The sequence below is a fragment of the Chelonus insularis genome, unplaced genomic scaffold, assembly GCF_013357705.1.
Source record: "Chelonus insularis isolate UGA/USDA-ARS -01 unplaced genomic scaffold, ASM1335770v1 contig_399_pilon, whole genome shotgun sequence".
In the NCBI taxonomy this organism is placed as follows: domain Eukaryota; kingdom Metazoa; phylum Arthropoda; class Insecta; order Hymenoptera; family Braconidae; genus Chelonus; species Chelonus insularis.
This window is the reverse complement of record NW_023276554.1, coordinates 1,396,803-1,421,554: the sequence shown is the minus strand read 5'-3', so window position 1 is coordinate 1,421,554 and position 24,752 is coordinate 1,396,803. Positions and strand designations below refer to the sequence as shown.

Sequence of the window (24,752 nt, the reverse complement as noted above, 5' to 3'; positions counted from 1 at the left end):
ATTCTAAATTCAAAATATGTTTTTTAAATCAACTTTTAAACTCATATTAATAATTTTTTTAGTATAAACAATAAATTAATAATAGTTATGTGTACTAAACAAATTCTTTTAAGCGATTAATCACGATAAATTATATATTTTCTTCAAAAATAAGTAATTTTCAATGAGCCTCGTACGTACTTGATTTTCTCGTAGTTGGCGACAATTATCAATTCATTTAAACACTATAGTCGGACTGAGAAGAGAGTTCCTCAGATGCTCTTCATGTGTTCTTGTACGCTTGCGCAGTAGTAAAAAACATGGTAGAAGGGGTAGAAAATCAGTGGTGGGGAGCCCGAAAGCATTGAAGCAACTGAGGAACTCTTTTCTCAGTTCGACTATAACGAACTTTTTGTTGTTGTTGACATCATGAGTTGTGGAGTTTATTTACAGTGATTTTTTATGTCTGTACAAAACAATCTATCGACATTAAAAATTTGGTTATTTTAGAAAATAAGAAAAGAAATAATTAATTACATAAATATAACAACAAGAAACTGCCAAAATGCCTTGCGTTTCCTCAAGTGCTGTCATACCGGCTATGACTGAAATATTTACGATTGCTCAAGAAAGTAAAGCTAAACATCGAAAGCTATTGAAAAAGCTGAAAAAACTTTATGATGATGTAAGTTATGAATAATTTTTTATTTTTATTTCACTTTAGTTTTTCTTTCAATAGTTTCTAATTTATAACCTATACTTTTAGGCTAATGAAGATGAATTTACCAACGCATTCATCAATTGTATAAAAGTACCGTTTACAGTTATTGATAATAATCCAGCAGTGATGAATACAATGCATTTTATTGCAAGTTTTGCTACGAGTTTAATATCGTCTAATGAAACTACTGACACTACTGATCCCGGAAGTATGTGTCAATTTCTGGCACAATTGATAGATTTTCTTTTGAAATCTCATGATGTTGTCGATGTTGCAGTAAGATATAGAGTTTGTCATTTTTTCAATTTATTTTTAAATTCCATGGGAGAAGATGCACTGATTGATGATGAATTTTTTGAGAAAATACAACTTAGTTTGACACATTGTTTATTGGATAAGTCACCAAAAGTACGAGCTCAAGCAACTTATGCATTACATAGACTTCAAGAACCATCAAATGATCAATGTCCTGTAATTAAATTGTACCTTTTCCATTTATCCAAAGATCCAAGCTCAGAGGTACGCAAAGCAGTGATAAGTAGCATTGGACGTAATGGAAAAGCTTTACAAGCTATTCTTCGAAGAACTCGTGATATCAGTGATACTGTTCGTAAAGCAGCATATATTTTTATCAGTAAAATTCTTGTTCGCTCTTTAACAATTAGAAATCGAGAAGCACTACTCCGTGAAGGATTGAAAGATCGTTCAGAATCAGTACGAAATGTCATTAAAGAAACTCTTTTACCTGCATGGCTTCAACATCTCAATAATAACTATATAGATTTAATAAGAGCTCTTGATGCTGAAACTAATTCTGAAACAATTAGTATGGTTTTACCTATTTTGTTTAATAAAATTGAAAAGACAGCTTTAATAAAAGAGATCCCTCTAGACTTCAATGAAAAATTAATACCAATCGATAATCTAAACAGCGAAAATGTTGTTTTTTGGAAGTGTCTTGTGGATTATTTTCATCAAAGACAATGCACAGATTTAATCGACGAATGTCTCCCAGAGTTGAGTAAATTTTGTCAGTATATCAGCAAATATCAAGAAAAAATGACTTCTGGAGAGTATTCTAATATTGAAAAAATGACACAGCAATTTATATTATATCAATTATTTGAAATTGCAAAGACTTATGATCTATCTGATGAAGCAGGCCGATCAAACTTGAAACAATTGATGATTGATACTTTACTGAATGAAAATCATACTGGAAAAATAATTGATTCTATTGTAAAGTATTGTGAAAAAGTTATTCCTGACATATCAACACGTTTGAATTGTTTAGCACATGTTATTAGTGATATCCGAGTTCCAATGAAGACAAATATTGAAGTAGAACAAATCTCCGATGATGAACAACATGAAAGATTAATGCAAATACAAAGAATAAAAATGAGTATGGTGACACTAGAAAATGAATTATATGATGCAGTTCAAAATGAAGATTTTATTGAAGCTCAACGACTGAAACAAGTACTCAGTGACAAACAAAAAGAAATTGATGCGATAAATGTAAATCCTGCTGTACCACAAACTCAAGAACCAGAAGCTTGTGAAGAAAAAAATGATCCAGATACAATGATCAAGTGTTTACAGATTATGTGTGGAATGGCTCAAGCACCATCGATTAAAACTCTCACACCAGTTTTAAGAAGTTTGTTTGAGAACATGGCACTTGGTGCTTTGCTTCATACGAATAACCCAGTTCATATTTCAGCTTTGAAAGCAGTTGGCATTTGTCTTCTATTAGATAAAGAGTTAGCAAAAAAGCATTGGATGATTTATCTTTTACAATTTACTGAAGAAGATCGTGATGTATGGATTGTATCACTTAAAGTTATTTTCGATTTATTTTTACTTTACGGCCTTGATTATTTTGACGTTGCTCCAGATGATAATGAAAATAATTCTCAAAATGAAAGTAGACGCAACGGTCGTCCATTGTACAATAATACGGAAGAAGACATTACTGGTTTTAGTTTAGTTTCTGAGAATGAAAATAATAATAATATTGTTAAAATTATGCTTGCTCTTTTAGAGCACGGAGATCAAGACATTCGTACCATAACAACTGAAGGTTTCTGCAAGCTTTTACTTCATGGAAAACTGTGCAGTGTACCTCTTGTGTCTCGATTGATTATTCTGCTTCATAATCCAGTTACTGATGACGATGTCAACTTGCGAAATTGCTTAATTACTTTTTTCAAAACTTATGTATTAAAAGGACATCAAAGTCATGAAATTCTTTCACGTGCTTTTATGCCAACACTTCGAATTATCGAAAATGCCCCTGAGGGAAGTCCTCTTCAGGCTATTGATCCTAACCATATATCCGATTTTATTCTTGGTCTTACTGATAGTAAACTTCATAAGCCAGAATTGCAAAATTATTCTGTACATAATGAATTAGCATTTTCTATTCTTGCTGAAATACTTACTCCTAAATACCATATTGATCGAGAAATCTTATTAAAAGCTTTGACATTTTTAAACGTTTCTTATGATGAAGAGAGTAAGAAAGATATAAAAATAGCCTTGGACAAAATCATAGAAACTGTAAGTATCATTATAATTTTTTCCAACTGTAATTTTGACTATAGTATTCTAACTTACAAATAAAAAAATTATTCTATTTTAGATGAGCGAGATGAACAGAAATGTAAAGACATATCTCAGAATATTTTCTCGTAAAGTTGAAGGAAAAGTTACTCAACCAACAGGAGAGCAACAAGAACAGTCACAAGAACCACCAACGCAACACCAAGAAGACAATGAAAATGAATTAATGGAACAGGATGAAAATGAAGAGTGTGAAAGCGAAAAATCAGCTTAGTATTTAATTTTGATGTAAAATAATAGTTTATTTATTTCGTAAACTCATACTTGATGCAATAAAATTTGTATTTTTTTAATTTTTAAATAAAATAGAATATATATTTGAAATGTATCAATGATGAATATATTTGAAATTTATTAATTATCTCGTAGTTATTATAATAGTCTGTAGAGGGCGCTAAAATTGTTTACAGTAACTTTGAATAACGAACGACGTTTGTCAGCGAATTATATGTATACATTTTATTGACAAAACAAAAAGAGGTTTATGTCTTGTAAAGTGTCATGGATCGGCTGGAGAAGCCTCAAATAATTTGTCATATTGAAAAACCAGTAGATTATTCATTATTTGACGCAAAATGGATTCCATGCAGTGCAAAGTTTGTGGTTATGGGATCTAAACCTCGTGGTTCCGGCATAATACAAATCTATGAAATATCTAGCGGGGAACTAAAGTTGATTAAAGATGTAGAACGCTCAAACCCCATAAAATGTGGTACTTTCAAAGCTTCCAGCTTACGAGAAAGATATTTAGCAACAGGTGATTTCAAAGTAAGTTGTTTTTTCTTCATTAATTTCCTACATTTCATACAGTTATTAATATTCCTAATTATTTCTACTCAGGGAAAATTAAATATTTATAATTTAGAAGATCCATCTATCCCTGTATATTCAGCCAATGCTCATAGTGAGATCATAAATGCTATTGATGGAGTTGCTGGTCAATCTATCGGTTGTGGAGCACCAGAAATTGTTACTGGATCTAGAGATGGAAGTGTCAAAGTCTGGGATCCAAGACAAAAAGGCCGTCCTGTAGCTGTGATGGAACCAAAAGAAGGTGAAAGTCGTCGAGATTGTTGGACAGTTGCATTTGGTAATTCGTATAATTCTGAAGAACGTGTTGTTGCTGCTGGTTATGATAATGGTGATGTTAAGATGTTTGATCTCAAGGCAATGTCGTTAAGATGGGAAAGTAATTTAAAGAATGGTGTCTGCAGCTTAGAATTTGATAGGCAGGATATTTCAATGAATAAGCTTGTTGCTACAACTTTGGAGTCAAAAATTTATTTATTTGATTTGAGAACCCAACATCCAAAAAAAGGATTTGCTTATCTTACAGAAAAGGTAACATAAATCAAATTATTCTATAAATATTTCAAATATTTACAAACACTGCTATATTATTCTATAAATAATGATGAATAAATTTATTCTCAGGCTCATAAATCCACGGTTTGGCTTGTTAGACATTTACCTCAGAACCGTGAAATTTTTATGACATGTGGTGGAGGTGGAACTTTGTATTTATGGAAATAGTAAGTATCATTATTTTTAAGAAAAAAATTTTTTTTATTTTTATTGTAATTAAAGAAAATGGAATAACAATTATAGAAATTAATTCATATAGAGTATGGTAAGTGCATAAAAAATTTAAAATAATTTAATACATTCTAGTAATTATCCTGAGAAACGAAGACAAACAGATGCAGATGGAATGGAAAAAGGTGTAGTAGGAAATGTTGATTTACTTCAAAATTGCATTATGTCATCTCAGCCAGTTAGCTCTCTAGATTGGTCTCCAGATAAACAAGGTCTCGCTGTTTGTACTGCTTTTGATCAGACTTTAAGAGTATTAATTACTACAAAACTTAATCTTTATTAAGATTTTGTTTTCTGTAAATTGTTAGAAGAGGTTCTTTTCAAAAGGTCTTCTAAATGGGTTAGATAAAATATTGCTTCATATTTCTGAACCTTCAATAAAAGTTAAACTTACGTCATGTGATAAATGTAATAAATAATTTTAAGTTTTGTAAAATAAATCAAAATGGTTTTAAACCAGTAAAATGATGAACATCAGTCAGTTACGTTGGAACTGTTATTAATAGAAATTTTTTATTCAATATAATGAATATTTTTTATCAATTAATTTCAATTATTATGTATTGAAAATTTTTATTTTTATTCAATTACCATTTTAAAATTATAATTAATAAAAATCTCTAGAAAATAACTAGATTTAGAAATAGTTATAAAAATTTTTTTTGTTTACAGCCTTGAGTTTAGTTCTTAGACTCGCCACATCATAGCGCCACCACAGTTTTAGTAAAATGGCGGGTGTGTTATTCGAGGATATTTTTAACGTAAAAGACATAGATCCTGAGGGTAAAAAATTTGACAGGGGTGAGTATTAAAAAACAATTAATTATTACTTAACTATTTTTTTTACACAAATTTTATAAATTGTCATCGATTATAAAACATAAATATGTCGTTGCTGATGTATGAACATCAAGTTGCCGGCAACGCGGTAGCTCCATGTTTTGGAGGGAGGGTACACGTATAAAAACGTTTTTCACAAACTGTTCAAGATCTTAAATCGTTGACCTTGAACTAAATAACGGTTACGATAAGTTTTTTAACTGTCATAAACAATCAAATATTTTATATGAATCAAACAGCATATGTGTATATTTATAAATCAATTATACAAATATAAACGTTCTCTCTAAATTTTGTATTCGTAAATTGCGCATTATATGTATTTCGTTTTGTATTGAGTTACAACGTCATTCGAAAGAACAATGAAAAAATCAATCATTTTATAACTTTTGGCGTCATTATCTTTAATATCTATAAGCAAACATAATTTCAGAGTGTTTTAATAATACTGTTCGGTGATGATTATTATTATTCATTTTATTAACCTCTGACTTTTCGTTGATGAATTAGTTTCACTTTTTATCCAGTTTTTATTTCCAAAATAAATGAGAAAACCACTCATTAATTAAAGTGAACATGTTTCAATTTCAACCATCATTTATCATTTTTCTAGTAAATAAACATTTTTACAAAATTGAACATCTTTCAAGTTGATTATTTTTACAAATATTTGTAAAAAGGAATGTGTGATGATTATTTACACTTACTATTAGAGTTAATAAAAATACCAAAAATTGATCAACTTTAAAATTGATTTAATGTAATATATTTTTTTTTTGCAAAAGTAAACAGTCAGTGTTGCGCAATGAAGCTCAACCAAATCGTTAACTCTCTTGCGTCAGTTGAATACAAGAGAATACGCATGAGGAAAATTTTATCGATAGAAAATTGAATTCTTGATAAAATTAATTCATTAAAAATAACCGCAAAGCAATCATTTTAATTAAAATTTAATAAAAGAATATAAAAATAGTAAATATATTGGAAAGAAATTTTTTTAAAAATATAAAATTCTTTTTTTTATGAACACCAAGACAAAACTGTTTTTTTTAAATTATAAATTCAAATTAATTAGTAGAAATATCAATTGTTGATGAATGTAAGTCAAATTCTATAGATGACCTAAATAATAAAGTAATCTGACTGAATTAAAAAGTGCTCTAAAAATATTTCTCTTAGGTAAAATGGAAAATTTGTCGTTTTTAGCGAAAAAGTGCTTTTAGTAAAGTCATTATTTTTTCAAATTCAATAAAATAGCTTTTCACTTCATAAATTAATTCTTAATGAGTTATTATCACAAAAGATTTTTTCATCCATATAAAATAAAAATCCAATGAAATTTTCAAAACATTTATAAATGAAAAACTAAATTATTATAAAATTCTTTTCCAAATAATCGTTATAATTTATATACAATAAAACATAATAAATAGTAAAATTATTTAATGCATGAAATTGATAGTAAGATTAATGACCTGAAACTACTCATAATCGTAAAACTACGGAAGATATAAAAATAATTTCATAAGATTATAGATGTAAATAATTCCCAAGAATTTATCCGCCTTAATTCATAATGAAAAAACAGTATTTTCATTGGACCTAGTAAATCCAGCAGAATTAATCAAGAAGTATAATTCCACTGATAGATTAAATGCGGTATTTTTATTACATATAGGTAAGGTTATCATCATCGGTACAAGTAATCTAGCAAATACCAATAGAAATTTTCCTTTTCACTGCGTTCATATTTCATCATGATACAAGATAGATTTTTGCACTTGTAACCCAGAATTTTCATCCGCTTAGAGTACACGCAAATATATTTACGGGTAGGAAAGTTCGATGGGTGTTAGTGGGACTGGTTGGTATGAAGTGTAGGAGATGTTTGAGTGAAGGGTGAGAAAAGTAAGTAGAGAGGTAGGAGGGTAGTAATATGTCGTTGGTAGTCTTGGCGGGACGCTGATATTGTACATATAGGGAATGGTTGGCGAGGGTTGCTGCGGCCGGTCGATGCAGCGATGAGCCCGCAGCGCAGCAGCAGTGCCAAAGCAACATCGCATTCGCGTAATATGACGCGACGTGAGCGAAGCAGAATGGTGGGTTTTGCCAACAGTGGGGACTGACACGGTCAAGGTCAGACTTGGCTTCAAGGTTGCATTAGAGATGTCATCCCAGTAGAGGGAGTGCAGTAAAGGCTATTTTCTAGGTGAATAAGCTCCATTTTTTATGCCTATTTAGACCATCTATTACATAAAAAAGTAAACAGTACGAATCGGTTTTTATATAAATTATTTTTAAGCTTGAACAGACAGATGTTTGTAATGGCTTTCGTACTCAATAAAATCAATAAGACCTCACAGCCTATTGCACCGGGTGGTTTATTATTTTTTTATAAATATTTAATAACTTTTTATTATTTGATTAATTATCCAATGCAATTCCATTAGAGGATTATTGTTTTAATAAATAAAAACTGTAGAGTTAGTCAATGGAATTATTTGATTTATCTAAAAGGATCTTGCTTATCGTTTGATAAATAATAGAATATTTTATTTTATAACAAAAATAATCTTTAGTGTTATTAATTTTCAATTATTTTATTCTGAATATTACTTTTTATGTAGTGTATATTAGTTCATGCATTTTCTTTTATTACATAAAAAAAGTCGATAAAAAATAAAGTCGTGTTTATCGGGAAATATTTTGCAATTTCTCATGACATTGTCTCATGCATATTTGAATGGTTTATTACATAAAATACAAGAATTTTTTATTTTTATTTTAGTTGATAAAAAAATTATTTATTTCTCATATGAAAATATTGTCAAGGTGTACGTAATAATTATAAAAATATTCGATTTATATACTAGACCAGAATGTTTCGTAATTTCGTGTGAATATTGACTACTAGTATATTGAGATTTAAGATCAGATACATATGACTTGGTAACTCAAGCTATGATCTATATTCAATGCTCGTGTCGTAACACGATACATGTTTTTCGTGTTTTTTCTTCCGCTTCGCTCATATACTCATCTCTTATATATTGAGACTTTTTCTGCCATTCTGTTCGCTCGATGACATTGAAAAATTGAGCGTTATCATACAGTCGCTATGTTGAAAAAAAAAACATACTTATCTAATTATTAATTTAATTCTCTAATATTCAACTTCAGGTGATGTAAATATATATCTTGGATAAATTTATTCAATTGTTTTGTCTACCAGTATAAATATTTTTTTTTAAATACAATCTTCATTTTGTTTTGCTCCTTAAAAAATTTTTTGACATGCGGTTGTATATGAATTTCAGCTTAAAACTGGTTTGAATTGAATAAAAATGGTGGGCAATTTGCAAATGAGATTATTGATCAACTAGCCATGTGCGAAAACTAGGGCAACGATACGGGGGAGAGAGAACAAGGGATCTGGATTTTTCTTATTGAAAGGATGAAAGACATAAGGGGTTCGAGAGCCGGTTTTTTTTTGTAATGAATGGTCAAGGGTTAGAGTAACTCAAAAACAAGTAAAATAAAAACAGCTACATATCCACAACGATATGTAGTTTGAAAATTTTTATAAGCTATTACAATTCATTATTTGCTTTGTGTATGTACATAGTTTGAATATGTATACATAGATAGTTGTTGAAGGTAATAATACTGCTGTATGTATGCTTGTGAGCTAGTGACGTTGATTTGCTCAGACAACTTAGAGAGAGGAGCACTCAGTGCTTATTATAATGTCGAGAATTTATTGCAAAGTACATTCTAATTTTCTTCTCTCCCATTCCTCTCAAGACTTGGGTTTTGTATTATCATAATTTCCCTGCACTTACAATTCATATTGAGAGGACATAAGATGATGTATAACATGCCATTAAATCGCCAAATTACCAAGTCATTTTTGAAGCTGTTAGAATAAATAATTCAATTGTTGTTAATTATTTCAAAGTTTTTTTTTCCTTTTTTAAAAATATACATATTTGTGATAATTGTTTGGTCATTTTTATAATAGTTAAAAAAAATTTTTTTTTTTTGTATTTTATTTGTTAATACATAAGGAAAAGTAGGTAAACGATAAAAATATGTATGCCATTAATCATTCATAACTTGAGTTGTTTCTGTTGGTATCGAGTGAATTAACAATTATTCTTTAATAGTTTTAATCGTTGAAGAATCATTTATTTTCCAGTAGAATGGTTTTGTTGTTAATTTTAAATCGTGAAAAATTAATAGGAGTTCATGAGAACAGAATTATGTGGATTTATTACAGAAATCTAAAGTAAAATGGAGTATATATTTTCAAACTTAAGTATCTCTTCAGAGATTATAAAAAATAATACATATTTTATCGTTTAATCCAAGTTATTTCAAACTTTTAATATAATATTGACTTAGAAAAAAAAAATATTTTACTGCTAATTTTATAATTGAATCATAATTAAAAGGAAAAAAAAAATTATTTCAAAGTTCCGGGTTTTTTTTTTAATTCCAAAAAAGGCTAAATTACAATCTTGAACTTGACCCAGTCAATAAAAACATTTCTGTCATGTGCATTAATATATTTAAACTCATTTATCTCCAGGACTTTATTGTATTATTCAAAATGAATAATGTGCGTGGAATGACGTTGGTAATTTAATGAAAGATATTGATAGCTAACAAATGGATGAATATAACGAGAAAGAATAAAATAATGAAATAAAAATAAAAGAATAGAAACACAGTGAGGATCTTTGATGATGGCATAAGTGGTGGAGGTATAGAGAGACGGTGAGTGCTATGTAGTGTATCCCGTCGGACAGGCAGCAAAGTGGAGCTGTGCAAGGAGAGAGAAGGGGGTATGTTCAGCCGGCTGGTTTCCGTGCGGCTTGCCGCAGCAGTTCGGCCTTCGTGTTGCTAGGCGCGAGGGCCACTGTCAGTGCCAAGGCAGCCAGGATGGTTGTCTTCCGCGCGTTCTTTTTTGCACTGCCACACTCTCCGGCAACTTTTCTTCGGCTTTTCGCCAATTAAGATATCATCAGTAGTGCCACCAAGTTTTACAAGTGTTCACTTTTAACTGGCAATGTCTTACAAATAAAATAAATAAGTTTCCATAATAGTTATTTGAATAGTTAAAAAATTGTTTTTCAATAAACTCGCAGTTTTCAATGGCTTATGCGTAGATCCGGCAGCGCTGCTGTTCTTCTTCCGCCGTTCTCTTTCTCATGCTCTCGCTCCATCTTTTTTTCCCGTGCGTGCGTCGTTAGCCAAATTGCGTCTTTCTGAATCCTCGTAACATCGACAAAAGTGTTAGTCGAGCCAACAACATCAACCAAGATGGATCGATCATTGATGCAGGTACGATGTTACTTTTTTTCTTTTTTCTTCTCTGGACACTGATGGTTTATAACTCTCGCGGGAGGTCTTGATCGTAAAACATGCAATCCGCCTGGGATAGACCGAGTATCGATCCGGAAAACGCGACGTTCGAGACGATTAATGACTTTTTATATGAAAGAGTAGGTTATGGATCTAATACCATCTCTGTATGTGGATTGAATAAAAATCTCAAGTGCATGAATCGTGACTTGATTTCTCTCAATCTCGATTCTGGATGCAATACACAATCTTCAGTTGTTCTTATCTTCATATCTCTTCTTCTGTTGATGTTACTTGTGTCGCTTGCCGGTGTTTTTAAGTGTTTAGAACATGAGAAATCATGCGAGAATGTCTTTGTTTCATCTATTATCAATTTGCAATCACTATTTTATTGTTAACTAAAAAAATTTCTTTGAATATATATGGAAAGTTTTGATGATATGTAAGGAAAAAAACAAAATATTAACATCTTTATTGTATCATGGTTCTATTCTAGACTATGTCCAAAGATAATTGGTAAAAATGAGAGTAAATTGCTTCCTACATTCAATTGGGAAATACAAACGAAATGATTTCAAGGTTGAACCGAACTTGACCTGAAAATTATTCAAATGAAGTATTTTGTATTGAAATCAGGTGATAAAAATTGGAGTAAAATAGAAAAGATATTCATGACTTCGTCGAAAATAGTTTTTTTATCAATTGTTATCATAAAGTATTGCTTATAAACTGTAATTTACATTAAATAAATATTTCATTAGCTTGAGAAAAGTGTTTACCAAAAAATAATACGAATATTTTCCTAGTTATTTTGAGATCTCACCACTAACCTGATTCATCAATAACTTTCTTGAGCATTATAAGCAATAAATTGACTTGTTTTTGTTGCTCCAGGCTCTTACGAAAGCTCATATTCTATTCCCCTAGGTCGTATTGTGTCGATCAGTCACGAAATGAATGACGATCGTAAAATTAAGCGATAAAATAACCAGAAAGAATGAATCATCACGTAGTAAGACTTCTCAGTTCTTATTGCGACGGAACTGCTTTCTATCCCGGCTTGGATATTTTTGACACATAACATGCATTTGAATATATTCAGCCATTGGGGTTTTGTATGATGACGAAATATGTAAAAAAAATATATATATACATGGATAGAAAAATTCTAAATAGATGATAATGAACACTAGCATAACGTGGGTTGCAAAGACATTGATAAGCAATTTTTAAATTAGTTATATCAAATTACTGTACATTATTGCATTAGGTTTTGATACACTATGTTGCTCTTGGTTACGAGACATGGTCGGGTGCTCACAAGTGCGTCCGATAACGGAGATAAGAATGAATTATCGTTTGGCGCTGCGACATGACCTTGTAATAAATGTTACGCAAGTTCCCGCTTTTGTTCGTCCACGATCGTCTCCTTTAATTATCTATTTTTCTTTTTAACTCCGAAAATTGACAGTTTCATGTTAATCATCATCATAATTAATGCTGAATTTTCCGACTTTTATTTAGATACTGAGGTTTAATTATTTTTCTATTTTATTCGAATTTGATGAAATAATGGACATTATTTTATAAGATATGCATGTGCATAGTTTTTGATGATTTATTTTTATTATTATCAGACTGATGATAGCTTTTATTTTTAATATCAATATAATTAACTGTGGTTATGGATAATTCTGTGTCATTGGCAAGGTTTTTATGAAATTGATAAAAAAAAAAATAGGTTGAATTTTTTACTCTCGGAAAAAAACAATTGATAAGGTGATTATTTCGGTTGAATTTTTATCATTATGACATCATATATTCATGAGTTTTTTCAAGAAATTCTGCGTAATGATATGATAAAAGAATTTTTTTGTTTCAGTTTGATGTATATCATTTTTTTTTTGAAAACACAAATATTATTGATTCATTTATAAACAATAAAAAATTCTACTTATTTTTCAACTGCTATAAAAAAATGTACGTTGTAATTAAAATCTCATTTTTCGATTAATTTACTTTTTTTTTTCAAATAATTATAATTCGTGAAATAATAGTTTTTTTTCATTTTCTAATGAATTTAATCATTAAACTTGGAAACATGAATTGCCATAATTTATTTTATTATTGGATGATAGAAACTTTTAAGAAATAAATTATCACTTAATTCCAGTTAAAATTATATTTAACAAAATGTTTTATTTTTTTTATGCATCATTATTCTAAATTATGTAATTAAAAAATTTGTATCATTTAAGTATGTAAATTCAAAAAACAGTTAATAGTTTCAAAGTAAAATCTTGGTAATTCTTGGTGTCGTCAGCTGTGAACTTCGTAAAGTTCAAAATGAAGTTTCCCAATTAAGTCGTAAAACTCAACTGCTTTTATCTCTAGAAAATAAAATAAAAATTCTTCATCTGCATATTAATTCAGTACTCTACATGAATATTTAACAATAAACAAACTTTAAATCATATTGTTATTATCAAATGAAACAAATGAATATAAAAATTCTAAAAATACTTCAACCATGTTAATAATCATTTACAAAAATAATCCAATGTTTTTAGCTTCCATTTTTACCAGTTATCATTAAAAAAAGTACTTGAATATAAAATAATAAAATTTCTTAAAAGATTTCTTATCTTCAAATTTGAAACTTCACGCTGAATACCTTTAGGCTTTCAGAATTGTTTAATTATACAAATAACTCATTAGATCTTTGTTTTCAGTAATTATACCACGTGAAATTACGTTACCTTTCAAAGGAGACAAATTGAAGATCTGTAGTTAAAATACTATTGAGTTTATTTCTTAGTTAAGTTAATTTTACATAATTTATTTAATTGTTCAATAGAGTAAGTCAGCTTATTATTTCAAGTAGTAAAAAACTATAATTTATAATCCAAGACTAGACTTTATTTTGATAGAACAAATATAGTGACGACTAATTAAGAGTTACTCGGATCGACTGTCAAGTCAATTAAAGTATCTATTTAAATTATAGAAGAGCTCTTGAAAAGCTATATTAACAAGGTAAAATAGTCTGATCTTTGCATTGATTTGTCATTTATGTAATCTCAGCAAATCAGATTAGTTATCAAGGCACATTTTGTCGAATAGAATGGCAAAATTAGTCGAGATAATTAACACATGATCACTGCATTGCTTTGTTTAAGTAGTTACGTCCGTATATGAACAGACTCGAGTTACGTTGGTACTTGATTCTATCAGTTGCTAATTTTACGAAATTTTAAAATATAAATAAAAGAATTGCAAATGTATCATTGTCGTGTTCATTATAACTTCTTTTTTGTAATACTCTTTATTAATTTGAAGAGAAAAAAATTCTTGAAATAAAAATAGCAATTTTCCAGTGACGTTGAATGAAGTAGATCATATTTTACTTTACAAAAATTAAATTCTGTTAAGCTTGAATGTGAAAACTAAAAACTTCTGTAGTGATTTTTTTTTAATAGTTCACTGTGAATAATAATGAATGTCATTAGTGTAGAAAAATGATATTTTGCAAAAGCAATAATTTGAAAAAATATATCTACCTTACTTTGTAAAATCAAGTTGTTTTACATAATACAATTTTATATTCACAAAATTATTTTCAAGTTTTCTATGAGTTCAAGGTTGATGTGTACATCAAAAAATTCATTTATTTTATGAAAAAATACTTTAGAATATATTTTTATTATTTTATTGCAATTATAAGTAATAATAATGAATAAGTACAACTTCAAATTTCCTGTTCTGAATGATAAAAAAAAGATATCAGATCTATGTACATTTATTCAAAAGTTAAATGAAAATATGTAATATGTTTTATTTAATTATTTTCATTTTATTGTTAAACTTTTTAATTATAAGCTGTAATTTTAATTGAAATCTTTTATGAGAAATTTTTTTAATTTTACTTGCACTAGTCTGTTTATTAAATGTGTAAACTCAAGAATTGATTAAAGAATTAAAATCCATGAACTTGTGAATATCAACATATCATATTATTTTATAGTCAACAGGAGTATTTAATTAAAAATAAATTAAATTTCATTTTCAAAAAGAAAAATAAATTGAATAATGCAACGTTTAGTCAAAGTTCGAATGAAGTATAATTTATTTCAAGACAATCATTCACTTCTGTTTATGTTCGTAAGTCCCCTCACACTAACATCACCGTCGATTTCGGTCAATGGGTTAATAAAGTAGTTGGGGCGCGGAAGAACCTCCTCAAAGGCTTATGTTAACTGGTAGCAAGTGTTCTAATATATATTTTAAGCCTAAAATGCTTGTCTGTATATCATCAGACTCCCTTGAAGTAAATCTTGCATAAGATAATTAAAGTTAAAAATTATTTTTACACGAAAATGGATTGGGATAAGGTTGGGATCTTGGTGGTAAAAGTTAACTATGTATATCAACCCTCTCTCGACAGTTGAAGGTCAAGGTTTTCCACCCCTCTTTTGATGGGATAGCCGGGAGGCAAGAGCGAATGAGACCGCGAATGCGCGCGATATAACAGGGGGTGAGAGAAGCGAGGGAGGATGTTGAGAGGTTGTGTGTGGGTGTTTGGATAACAGGGGTTGGTTTCAAGGTATAGAAAGAGGGCAAAGGGGATGATGAGGGCCCGTTGCCCAGTATTTATAGCGTCAGCCGACTGGTCGATAACGGATACAGTCACTGCGCAGTTGAGAAACCCCCTCGCGCATTCTCTCTAATTCCCTCCCTTTTCAACCCCCTTGTCCGTGAAATTTTCTCCCACTCTATTTTTACATTCTGTGCAAATGTCGCTCAGATACTCCTCCAACTTTGCGCTTATCTTTCTTTATACCTTTTATTGACTCTCAGCCGTATTCTAGTATTTTCGTCATTTTTTTTATTCGAAATCTACCAACTTTTTTCACTAAAAACAACTTTCTTCATATTTCCTACATTTTTTTTATTCATTGTCGAAAGTTTTTCTTTACTAACTCGCTCGCTCCATAAATCTTGGTGTACTGTGAAATAAAAAACTGTTAACGACTAACAAAGTATCTCATATATATCGATTTATAATTCTAAATAATTTTTATTCCAGTAAATTAAATTATTGAATTTACTTATTCGTCGACGAGTTTATTATTAAAAATATTTAAAATATTAATTAATTTATTTCGAAAATTATTACACCTTTATTATTATGAAGCTTTAAAAATCGTTTAATTTTTCATACTTTCTTTGTCATTTTTTTATTGACTAATGTATTATTATGCAACTGAATGATCGTTTATTAACATAAAAATAGATTGCAGCGAGTATATAAATAGGGAGAATATAAAAAACAACAAATAATAGGAAACGGTCACATGTGTCAGGTAGAAAGAATCATCATGAAAAATCAAGAATTTTTAGTAGAGGGGGTAAGTACATTAGTGAGTTTCTTCCTCCTACCCTTTGCGACGAACGATGTGCGCCGTCTCACTCAAGGGTTGCGGGTATGCGTGGGCGAACGATACTCGATTAGGGTAGGGACAGGAAGAGGACTAGATCCCAACAAAAGTAAAGGAATTGTTCGCGATGTAGCTGTAGACACAGTTCGGCTCTTCTTCGTTCTTAATTCGTGACTCATTGTCAATATTTTTAACATTTTATCAAAGTTTATATTTAAATATATTTATATATATTTTTATCGAAGTTTTATAATACTTACACTGAGCTCTTATCAAATTATCTCTATCATAAAATGAAAAAATAATATTACTTGTAACGGTGGATATTAAGCTATCGAATTTTGTGTGGATATTCAAGGTCACTACCGTAACATATGGTCGATCTTGGAGCAGTTCTATGCCAAACAATCTGGTGTTTAGTAATCAGAGATGGCTTTGAGTTTCTTCTATGACAATTCTACTAGAAATTCAACCTCAATTAGATGGAAAAAAAACGTAAATAAGCATAGATTATTTTTTATAAACATCATAATTGTAATGTTTTGATTTTTGAGTGACGTGTTTTGACGAAAAAAAAACCTAAAATTCATAACGTCACATTAAAATTGGATGTATTGCGTCATCTTGCTACGTATTACGACGTGTTTGGACAAGAGTAGATTGGGAAAAATTTCAAACAAACGTCTCCAATACGTTAGCTTTTCATTTCACGTTATTTCATTTTTTCATATTTGAAAAAAAAAATATTTTTTCTTCGATAGAAAGTGAAATTAATTAATATCTAACAGACTGCATTTATGATTTGTTGATAAATTAATTAATATTTACAAGTTTTAATTTGTTAATACATGTATCACTTCCGAGGAAATATTATTTCATGACAATTATAACATGAGTCATGCATTATAATTAATCTTTGGAATTTTTTCATTTCAATGACAACATTAATGTAAACTTTATAGTATTTTGTTGATAATATTCAGGTAATAAATTTAATTTTCTTTCTTTTTTCAGTCAGTCGTTTACACTGCGAATCAGAATCATTCAAGATGGACCTTATACTTGATATTAACAGCTGGTTATACCCAATGGAACTTGGTAAGTTTATTTTTTCTAAATAAATAAAATTTTTAATTTATTTTTAATCTCTTGTCTTTATTGTCGATAAAATGTTTTATAGTTCTGTAAAATTACGTTTAGTTTAAATTTCGTATATTTATTCTGATAATACGTAATTCTAATCTACCTATATAATTATGTCTACTTAAATTTGAGAATAATAAAATAATTGCTCCTATTCACGAAGGTCAAGATAAAGTATATTTCGTATAGCGTTTGCGCGAGTCTTCAAAGCTCATAGTGTGTCATGTTTGTTTACACCGTTTTTCAAGTGTTTTTTATGCAGATATTTTTAATTGATACATGTTAGTATCATGTTTGTTATGTTCTATACCATTACACGATGCTATGCGTCTTCAATAATAACCCGGAAGTAAATTGTGACTATTTTAAAATTTTTTAAATATTTTTCTTCATCCATAAAAGCTAGAAAAAAAAAATTAACCCATCAATCATTTTTTACATTCATTTCCATCGTTAAATTTATATTTATATTAAATAAAATATTTGAAAAATGAAAACACGATGACAAAATAAAACATCCATCATAATAAAAAAGTATAATGAAAATAAATGAAATATTTCTAAGTTACTGTAAAAATGAAATTGAACTTTTAGAGTAAGCTATCAATCAATCATGTACACATATATTGAAGGTCAATATGATGATACCAAACAGGGATTTTAACTGTAGTGAATCGGCACGCGATGACTCAAATCATCATATACAAACTAAACCTCTATATCTGAAGTCACGCGTTGTTTTTGTTGTCTTCTTCATACCACATAACAAGGCAAATAATGGCTTCCCGTCTGTTGTGTGATATAGAAGTGTATCCTAGTATATAAAAGCAGGTGTTACGTTCTCCTTAGCGTCCTTTTCCCCTTCCTCAAGCCACACGAATCCCCATAGAACGATCGACCCAGTTCCTTCCAACTACGTCTTCATTCATACAAATCACCACCGGCATTCCTTCTCCCTGACTTTCCTGCGTGCAACGTTCCTTCTACGTCTCAAATAATTCTCTATCCTTCTTATTTTCCATTTTCAATATACATTTTTCCAAATGTCAATTCTTTTCATGTGATGCAGCTTCCCGAGTTTTCGTAGTATTTATTATTTAACTTGGTGTGTTTACAAATACAGTCACATGTCGCTTTCTCTCTCTTGCAAGCCGAAAATTTCATCGATTTATCTCTCAGTTATTTCCCCCACTCATTTCTACTATAAATGCTCCACCGATGGGCAAACGACGAAGGTTATAGAGTCATGGGCTAGGCCGCTGTATTGACGCGTGGCGGTTCAGACTTGCGCGAGGTGATGCAACCCTTTCCTCACTTCTCTCCTCCTTCATCGCCCTCAAGTGCTCCCACCACTACATATTCCCCACTTCACTCCACCCCGTTTCTCTTCTCTCCTACTACCGCAAGTTCAATGCCAAGGTCAAAGCTGGTACGATTTGCTGTTGGCCACTAGAGTCGCTCTGGGTCGCTCGAGAAAACGCGCTAGCTGTTTTCTTCGTAAAACGTGAGTTGACGGTATTTAATTCCCCTTGCCTTATAACTGACATACTCATTTTCTTTCATGAATTGTGATTCTATTTCAATTAAGATTAATCCATACTCGTTAACTCGTTTGATTTCTTATCCATTTTTAGACATAGATTCATTTAATTGATCTTGCTGATTTAATCATATCAAAGTAGAGCTATTTTCATTTATTTATCATTAGTGTCTCTTGATTCATTATTATTTTTAATTATTGCTTGTACTATTTTTCTTTTTTAATTAACATTTCAGTAGTAATTTTAATCAATGTATGAGCTTTGAAAGTATTGGAATGATAGTTGCAGTTATAAGTGCGGAAACTATCGAATTTGTTCGAGAATACTCGGCAATTGTCGTCTTTGTGACGGAACTTGGATTATTAGTCAATAAAAGGTAAAGAGAGGTGGGAATTTAGTGACGCAAATTTTTTTCTCTCGTGCAACTTTGCTCTCTACTTAAGAGTCTTTAACTTATGTAATGTAATTAAAATTTCCGTTTTAAAAAGAAGTACAAGTTTAAGAGAGGGCATATAAATTTTAAACTTCAATCTGCTTTTTAGCCTCATGAAGTTATTTAATTTCTTTCAATTTTTGTCAGCAAAAAATTTTAATTCACCATTTTATCATAAATATAATAATAAACATCATTTTCAATTAATTCAGTAAGTAAAGTATTTCAATTTTGTAATTTAATAATGTATTTTATTAAATTTTTATTTTATTAAAATACATAAATCAATAAAATGAGTTAAAATGTGACCTAAATAGGAAGTTTTTGATTATTCGAAAAAAAGAAAGATAAATAAAAAATAAAAATAGAGGAAGTTAAATATTTGTATTTATAGAAAGTCTAATAAACAATAGTAGGGTGTAAAAAGAGACAGGGGTAGTATTACCAAGGTCGTACTGTCCTTTAAATCGAACGACAGTAGGATCGATAGCTCGATGTCGTCGCTTGTGTTCGGGCAACTCGGGTGGATTCGGTCCAGAGTCGGTTTCTTCTTTGGTATTATATATACGAGTGCGAGTGAGACAGTCGTAAAAGATTGATGCAAAAAGAGGGGCGACGAGCGGTTACATGAAAGAACTCACGCCATCAAACTGCGTCGTATCCCTTCTATTCTCAACAAATTTCTAACTCCAGCTTATATTTTGAGCCAAGATTATTATTGCCATTAAAATTCATATAACTTCCTTTTGGAATGTAGCCCAGATATTACATGAAATTCATTATTTATTATTATGTGAATATAGTGATAATTTGTTGAGTGTGCGAATAAATAGTGTTTTTTAATCAATTATTTTCATATATCTGAATTTTATTCGACTTTTGGGTCGGTTTGATCTTTATGCATATATTTATATCTGATTATGTAAATTTCTAGGATTTCATTCATTCTCGACTTATGGCCAAATGTTGTAGCAAAATGTACATATAAATTCATCTTACTGCGGTACACTGAAGTGACTTGTATTTTATTATTAAACCGTAACTTAAAACAAATTTTATTTATGCCATGGACATAGGTATTTGTTGATTATATATTTTTTTATTAAAATGCTAATTCTTCTTTTGAATTATTTATGCAAAAGATTAAATTTAATAAAAGAATGAAAAAAAAAAATTATTTATCGTCAATTGGTAAATATTTTTTTGTTCATTACTAAATTAATGTAAAAGATTATTTATTGAATAATTGCATATTTTAACGTTGTGTTGATAAAATAGAAATATTTTCATTCCGTGTAAAAGCTAAAATAATATTCAATTACTTTTCTAGTAATTAATAAAATTATTTTTGCAAAAAAACCTTCACGTAAATAAATATTTGATGGAAGTATAAAATAATTCGGTATTTTAAAAAGAAGGAAAATATATTTATCTGTGAGTTAATAAACTCAATTAATTTAAAAAAGAATAAAAAATTTAGTTTTTGTTTCTTATTTAAACAATATTTTGTTCGTTATTACTTAGGTTGAAACATTAAACGAAGTTGAGTTGATGTTCAAATAAAATGGCTTATTTACCTTCACTTAACAAATGTGTTTTCTAAATAAAGAGTTATATTTTACGGACAAAACATTTTAAAATGTAAGAAAACGCGCAACATCATTCATTGTCACTTTTGGTATAAAAACTACAGCTCATGTCAGACTACTTTCTTCGTATATCTTACAATGTATAATGCAACAACCAAAAGTCTCTATTATCAGTGTAACCCATTCCCTTTTTACTTTTTGTATTTTATATATCTGTGTGCTTTTTCCCTCAGCAACCTAAATTTGGACACGTTCCAAGAGACAACCACGAGTCCGGAAAAGCACATCGACATCCTCTAATTCCTTTCTCTACAATCCATCACTTATTTTTTTTCTTATACTTTTTTCGCATTCGGGTCGCCTTCAGAATTCAAGACTTCAATAATATCCCCGGTCTGACAACATCTCTGGCATTGGATTCATATTTTTTGACGTCAAAAAATGAAATAAATGTCTCAAACCTGTTCAATTATTTCATGCTTTTACGAATAATTCCAAGACTTTGATAAATATTTATTCATACTCAGCCTTATGATTTCCGCAATTCGCTTTTATTAGATTAATCAATTGGAATTCTAGCTAATTTAACTCCTTTTAAATGTCATTATAGATTTCCTCTAAGAGGTATTGTAAAATTACCATTAACTAAAAATAGCTTTAGATTTTTTCTGATAAATTAAATTCCTACCAGTCTCTTTGTATCAATTAAATCCATTATTCTCAATATTTCATCATTTAAAAATACAATATTTATTGGCAAACTTTATATCCAAAATGTTATTTATGAAAAATAATTTGAATTAATTGTAAAGATATTTTATTAGAATTCTCCAAGTTAAACTGAATTAAATTCTTGTAATAATATCAATCTAAAATAATGAAACAACTATTGGTGGAATTTTTTAATGAATAAACCATAATAAATTGCAGGCGATAAATTCCGGCTGGTACTTGCGACCACCTTAAGAGAAGATGGTTACCCTGATGGAGGTGATTGGAATGCAATTGAACAAGAAGGTGGATCGAGAGCGGACAGCTTTGAATACGTAATGTACGGCAAGGTCTATCGTATCGAAGGAGATGAAGCAAACAATGAACCAAGCAGTAGATTGTAAGTTGATATTTTAATTATTTTTTTATTTATCTATTTAATACCCTTAAATACCCTCATCTTATTGTTCCTATATATTTCGTTTGACAATCTTTACGCTTAGACGCCCTGCAGGCAAAGTTTGATAAATTTCATCGGAAAATCAATTTTTCATAGTTGAATGAGTATAGTTAAACATTCTTTGTGTTGAGGTATACTATTGGAAGGAAGAGTTTTAGATAAGGTCTTTAGAATAAAGACGGATATAGGTCACGGATGAATTGAATCAATATTTATTTGAGATTCTTGTTGATAGTAACTGTAGCTGTTTGTAATAATTGATTGACTTTCAAGATCTATTTAAGTAGATAGTTGCTTTTATTTAAATGAAAAAAAAATAATTATTAGAAATTTATGAAGGTTTTTCATGTGTTATCGTAAATTAAATTAGTTGATTTATTGAGGGCGGTGAAGTGAGAGATAAAAATATATAATAAAATTCGTTCTTACCGACTTACGGTTTTGTTAAAATAATTCTTTTATAACGTGTCCACTTTACATACGTAAATAATTATCAGTGCATACAGATGTTAAACAGTGAGAGATGGCAGCACATATTTTATTTAAAATCAAATTTATTTGATAAATTAAATAATTAATTTACTACATGAGGCTAACATTAATTATTCAAATAAAAGTGATTAAAAGATTTGATTGAAGAATTGAATATTTAATTGACAGTAAAAAGATACAAATAATGGAGATGGTTTTGAGTTGGAAGCCGATTAATTATAAAATCTTCATGTTTAATGAAGAAAAATACAAGTGAATAATTAAATAACAGTTTGAATAAATGATATTAATGAATAAATGATAATGAGAACAAATGCGCTTGGAGAACAGGGAGCCACTCTGAGTTCACTCCGTAGATAAAGAAGCGAGTGAACACAGCTGGTGGTATCTCAGTTTTCTGAGGGCGTCGACGACGTTCTCGTTTATATCGGCAGTATAATTAATCAATCAAAACCATCAAAGTAATGTCATAAATAATAAATTGATGCATTATATCAATGTAAAGCTATGGAATTCCATCTTCATCACTCTACGAGTTTGCTTGGCTATCGAGACTGGATATAAAAGCTTGAGCGATGTCATTGGGGTTGATCCAGAGGTTTTAGAGTTTGAAAAGGTCGCTAATGGATGTAAAACAAGAGGAAGAGTAAGGTGAGATTCGAGAGTGGGCGGATGTTTGAAATAATCCAGGAAAGCCCAAGCCATCAGGTTTACTGGTCGCCAAGGATTTATGGGGGCGTGACAGCACGGAAATGAATTATTGATCGAGGACACTAGAATGCTCAGGATGAATGTGGCTAATCCATGGCAACCCCTTGAACGCTCCGCCATCACACCCAATGATACCAATGGCAACGTTACAAACGTCTACTTTTGAATGTAACAGCCAATTGGGTAACGTTTTATCTTGCATTCAAATTATGCTAAATTATAGACTTCCAAGATTATATTTGAATTCGACAGACTTAGATCTGATTGTGGAATTTATTAAAGGAGAAAATATACTTCAGTTATTTAACATACCATATTTATTGAACTAAATATCTGATTACTATCATTACTACAGACCATACTCAGACATTTATTATATCGACTCTTATTTAAGTCGATTGGATATTTCATTTATATTCATTTCATTGCCATTCACAATTCAATCAATTGTACTGTCTTGTATTTATCACCTACCTTAAGAAATATTTCAAGACAACGGCGAGAGAATCTATATAAAGATTTTTGATGGCAATTTCAAATCAACTGTCTGGACATAGCTGATCCAAATCTTCTTCAAGGCTTCACAGCATGAAATCCAATTTGTTCAATTTTACCTGTTTTATTTTTAAGTAGATTGAAACACTTGTTTAATTTATCACTTTAAACTTCATTTTAAGTTTATTTTTTTTTTCTCGCTGAAATTCAATTTGTGCCATTCTTCAACTTGCAATGGGACTCAAAGTAGTGAAGGCTATCTTTGGTCAGACATTTTCATTATGTCTAAAAGTTTTACTTTGATCATTAATTATTTTTATCCAATTTTTCTTCTCTGGTATTGTTTGAAAATCTGAGTTGAGTGAGGGGAATGTAGTTCTAGTTATGAGAGAAATGTAAATAAAATAAAAATCAGTTGAATATTAAATTAGTTGGATGATTTTTACCAGCAGATGGTTTGTTTCAGTAGACTTGAGATGCTACATGTTGGTTGGGTAGATTGTGAACTCTTTTTATTTTTCTTTCACTTATTATCTGTATATTCTTCTACAATGTTCTGTGTAGAAATTACAGATACAACTACGCCTTTATTTGTAACCATGGGCACG

The 24,752-nt window shown here is 29.8% G+C and overlaps 3 protein-coding genes across 4 annotated transcripts in view; all 3 read left to right on the top strand.

Annotated features, from left to right (window-relative positions):
- The first annotated feature begins 229 nt into the window (after positions 1-229).
- Cap-G (Chromosome associated protein G) lies at positions 230-3,656 on the top strand. The gene is made up of 3 exons (XM_035085332.1): positions 230-664; positions 746-3,265; positions 3,348-3,656. The coding sequence occupies exons 1-3, from the start codon at positions 545-547 to the stop codon at positions 3,540-3,542; spliced, it is 2,835 nt and encodes a 944-aa protein (XP_034941223.1). The 5' UTR covers positions 230-544; the 3' UTR covers positions 3,543-3,656.
- An 87-nt stretch (positions 3,657-3,743) lies between these two features.
- On the top strand, positions 3,744-5,406 carry Wdr92 (WD repeat domain 92). Its single transcript, XM_035085192.1, has 4 exons — positions 3,744-4,096; positions 4,169-4,669; positions 4,763-4,860; positions 5,000-5,406. Exons 1-4 carry the CDS (start codon positions 3,830-3,832, stop codon positions 5,205-5,207), a joined length of 1,074 nt encoding a protein of 357 aa, XP_034941083.1. The 5' UTR covers positions 3,744-3,829; the 3' UTR covers positions 5,208-5,406.
- Positions 5,407-5,618: 212 nt separating this feature from the next.
- Rpb8 (DNA-directed RNA polymerases I, II, and III subunit Rpb8) overlaps positions 5,619-24,752 on the top strand; it is a 30,570-nt gene continuing 11,436 nt past the window's right edge. Inside the window, exons 1-4 of one of the 2 annotated variants that reach the window (XM_035085514.1) lie at positions 10,637-11,110; positions 16,928-17,064; positions 17,584-17,667; positions 22,206-22,386. In XM_035085514.1, coding sequence (XP_034941405.1) covers positions 17,052-17,064; positions 17,584-17,667; positions 22,206-22,386 — 278 coding nt within the window. In that variant the 5' untranslated portion in view covers positions 10,637-11,110; positions 16,928-17,051. Of the gene's footprint in view, positions 5,726-10,636; positions 11,111-16,927; positions 17,065-17,583; positions 17,668-22,205; positions 22,387-24,752 lie in introns of those variants that run through there. The other variant, XM_035085513.1, reaches the window with a different exon arrangement.

Coding starts and splice junctions, on each gene's coding strand:
- Wdr92 (XM_035085192.1), top strand. CDS start 3,830: ATGGATCGGCTGGAGAAGCCTCAAATAATTTGTCATATTGAAAAACCA. Junction 4,097..4,168: donor TAGCAACAGGTGATTTCAAA/GTAAGTTGTTTT, acceptor ATTTCTACTCAG/GGAAAATTAAATATTTATAA. Junction 4,861..4,999: donor ACTTTGTATTTATGGAAATA/GTAAGTATCATT, acceptor AATACATTCTAG/TAATTATCCTGAGAAACGAA.
- Cap-G (XM_035085332.1), top strand. CDS start 545: ATGCCTTGCGTTTCCTCAAGTGCTGTCATACCGGCTATGACTGAAATA. Junction 665..745: donor TGAAAAAACTTTATGATGAT/GTAAGTTATGAA, acceptor CTATACTTTTAG/GCTAATGAAGATGAATTTAC. Junction 3,266..3,347: donor TGGACAAAATCATAGAAACT/GTAAGTATCATT, acceptor ATTCTATTTTAG/ATGAGCGAGATGAACAGAAA.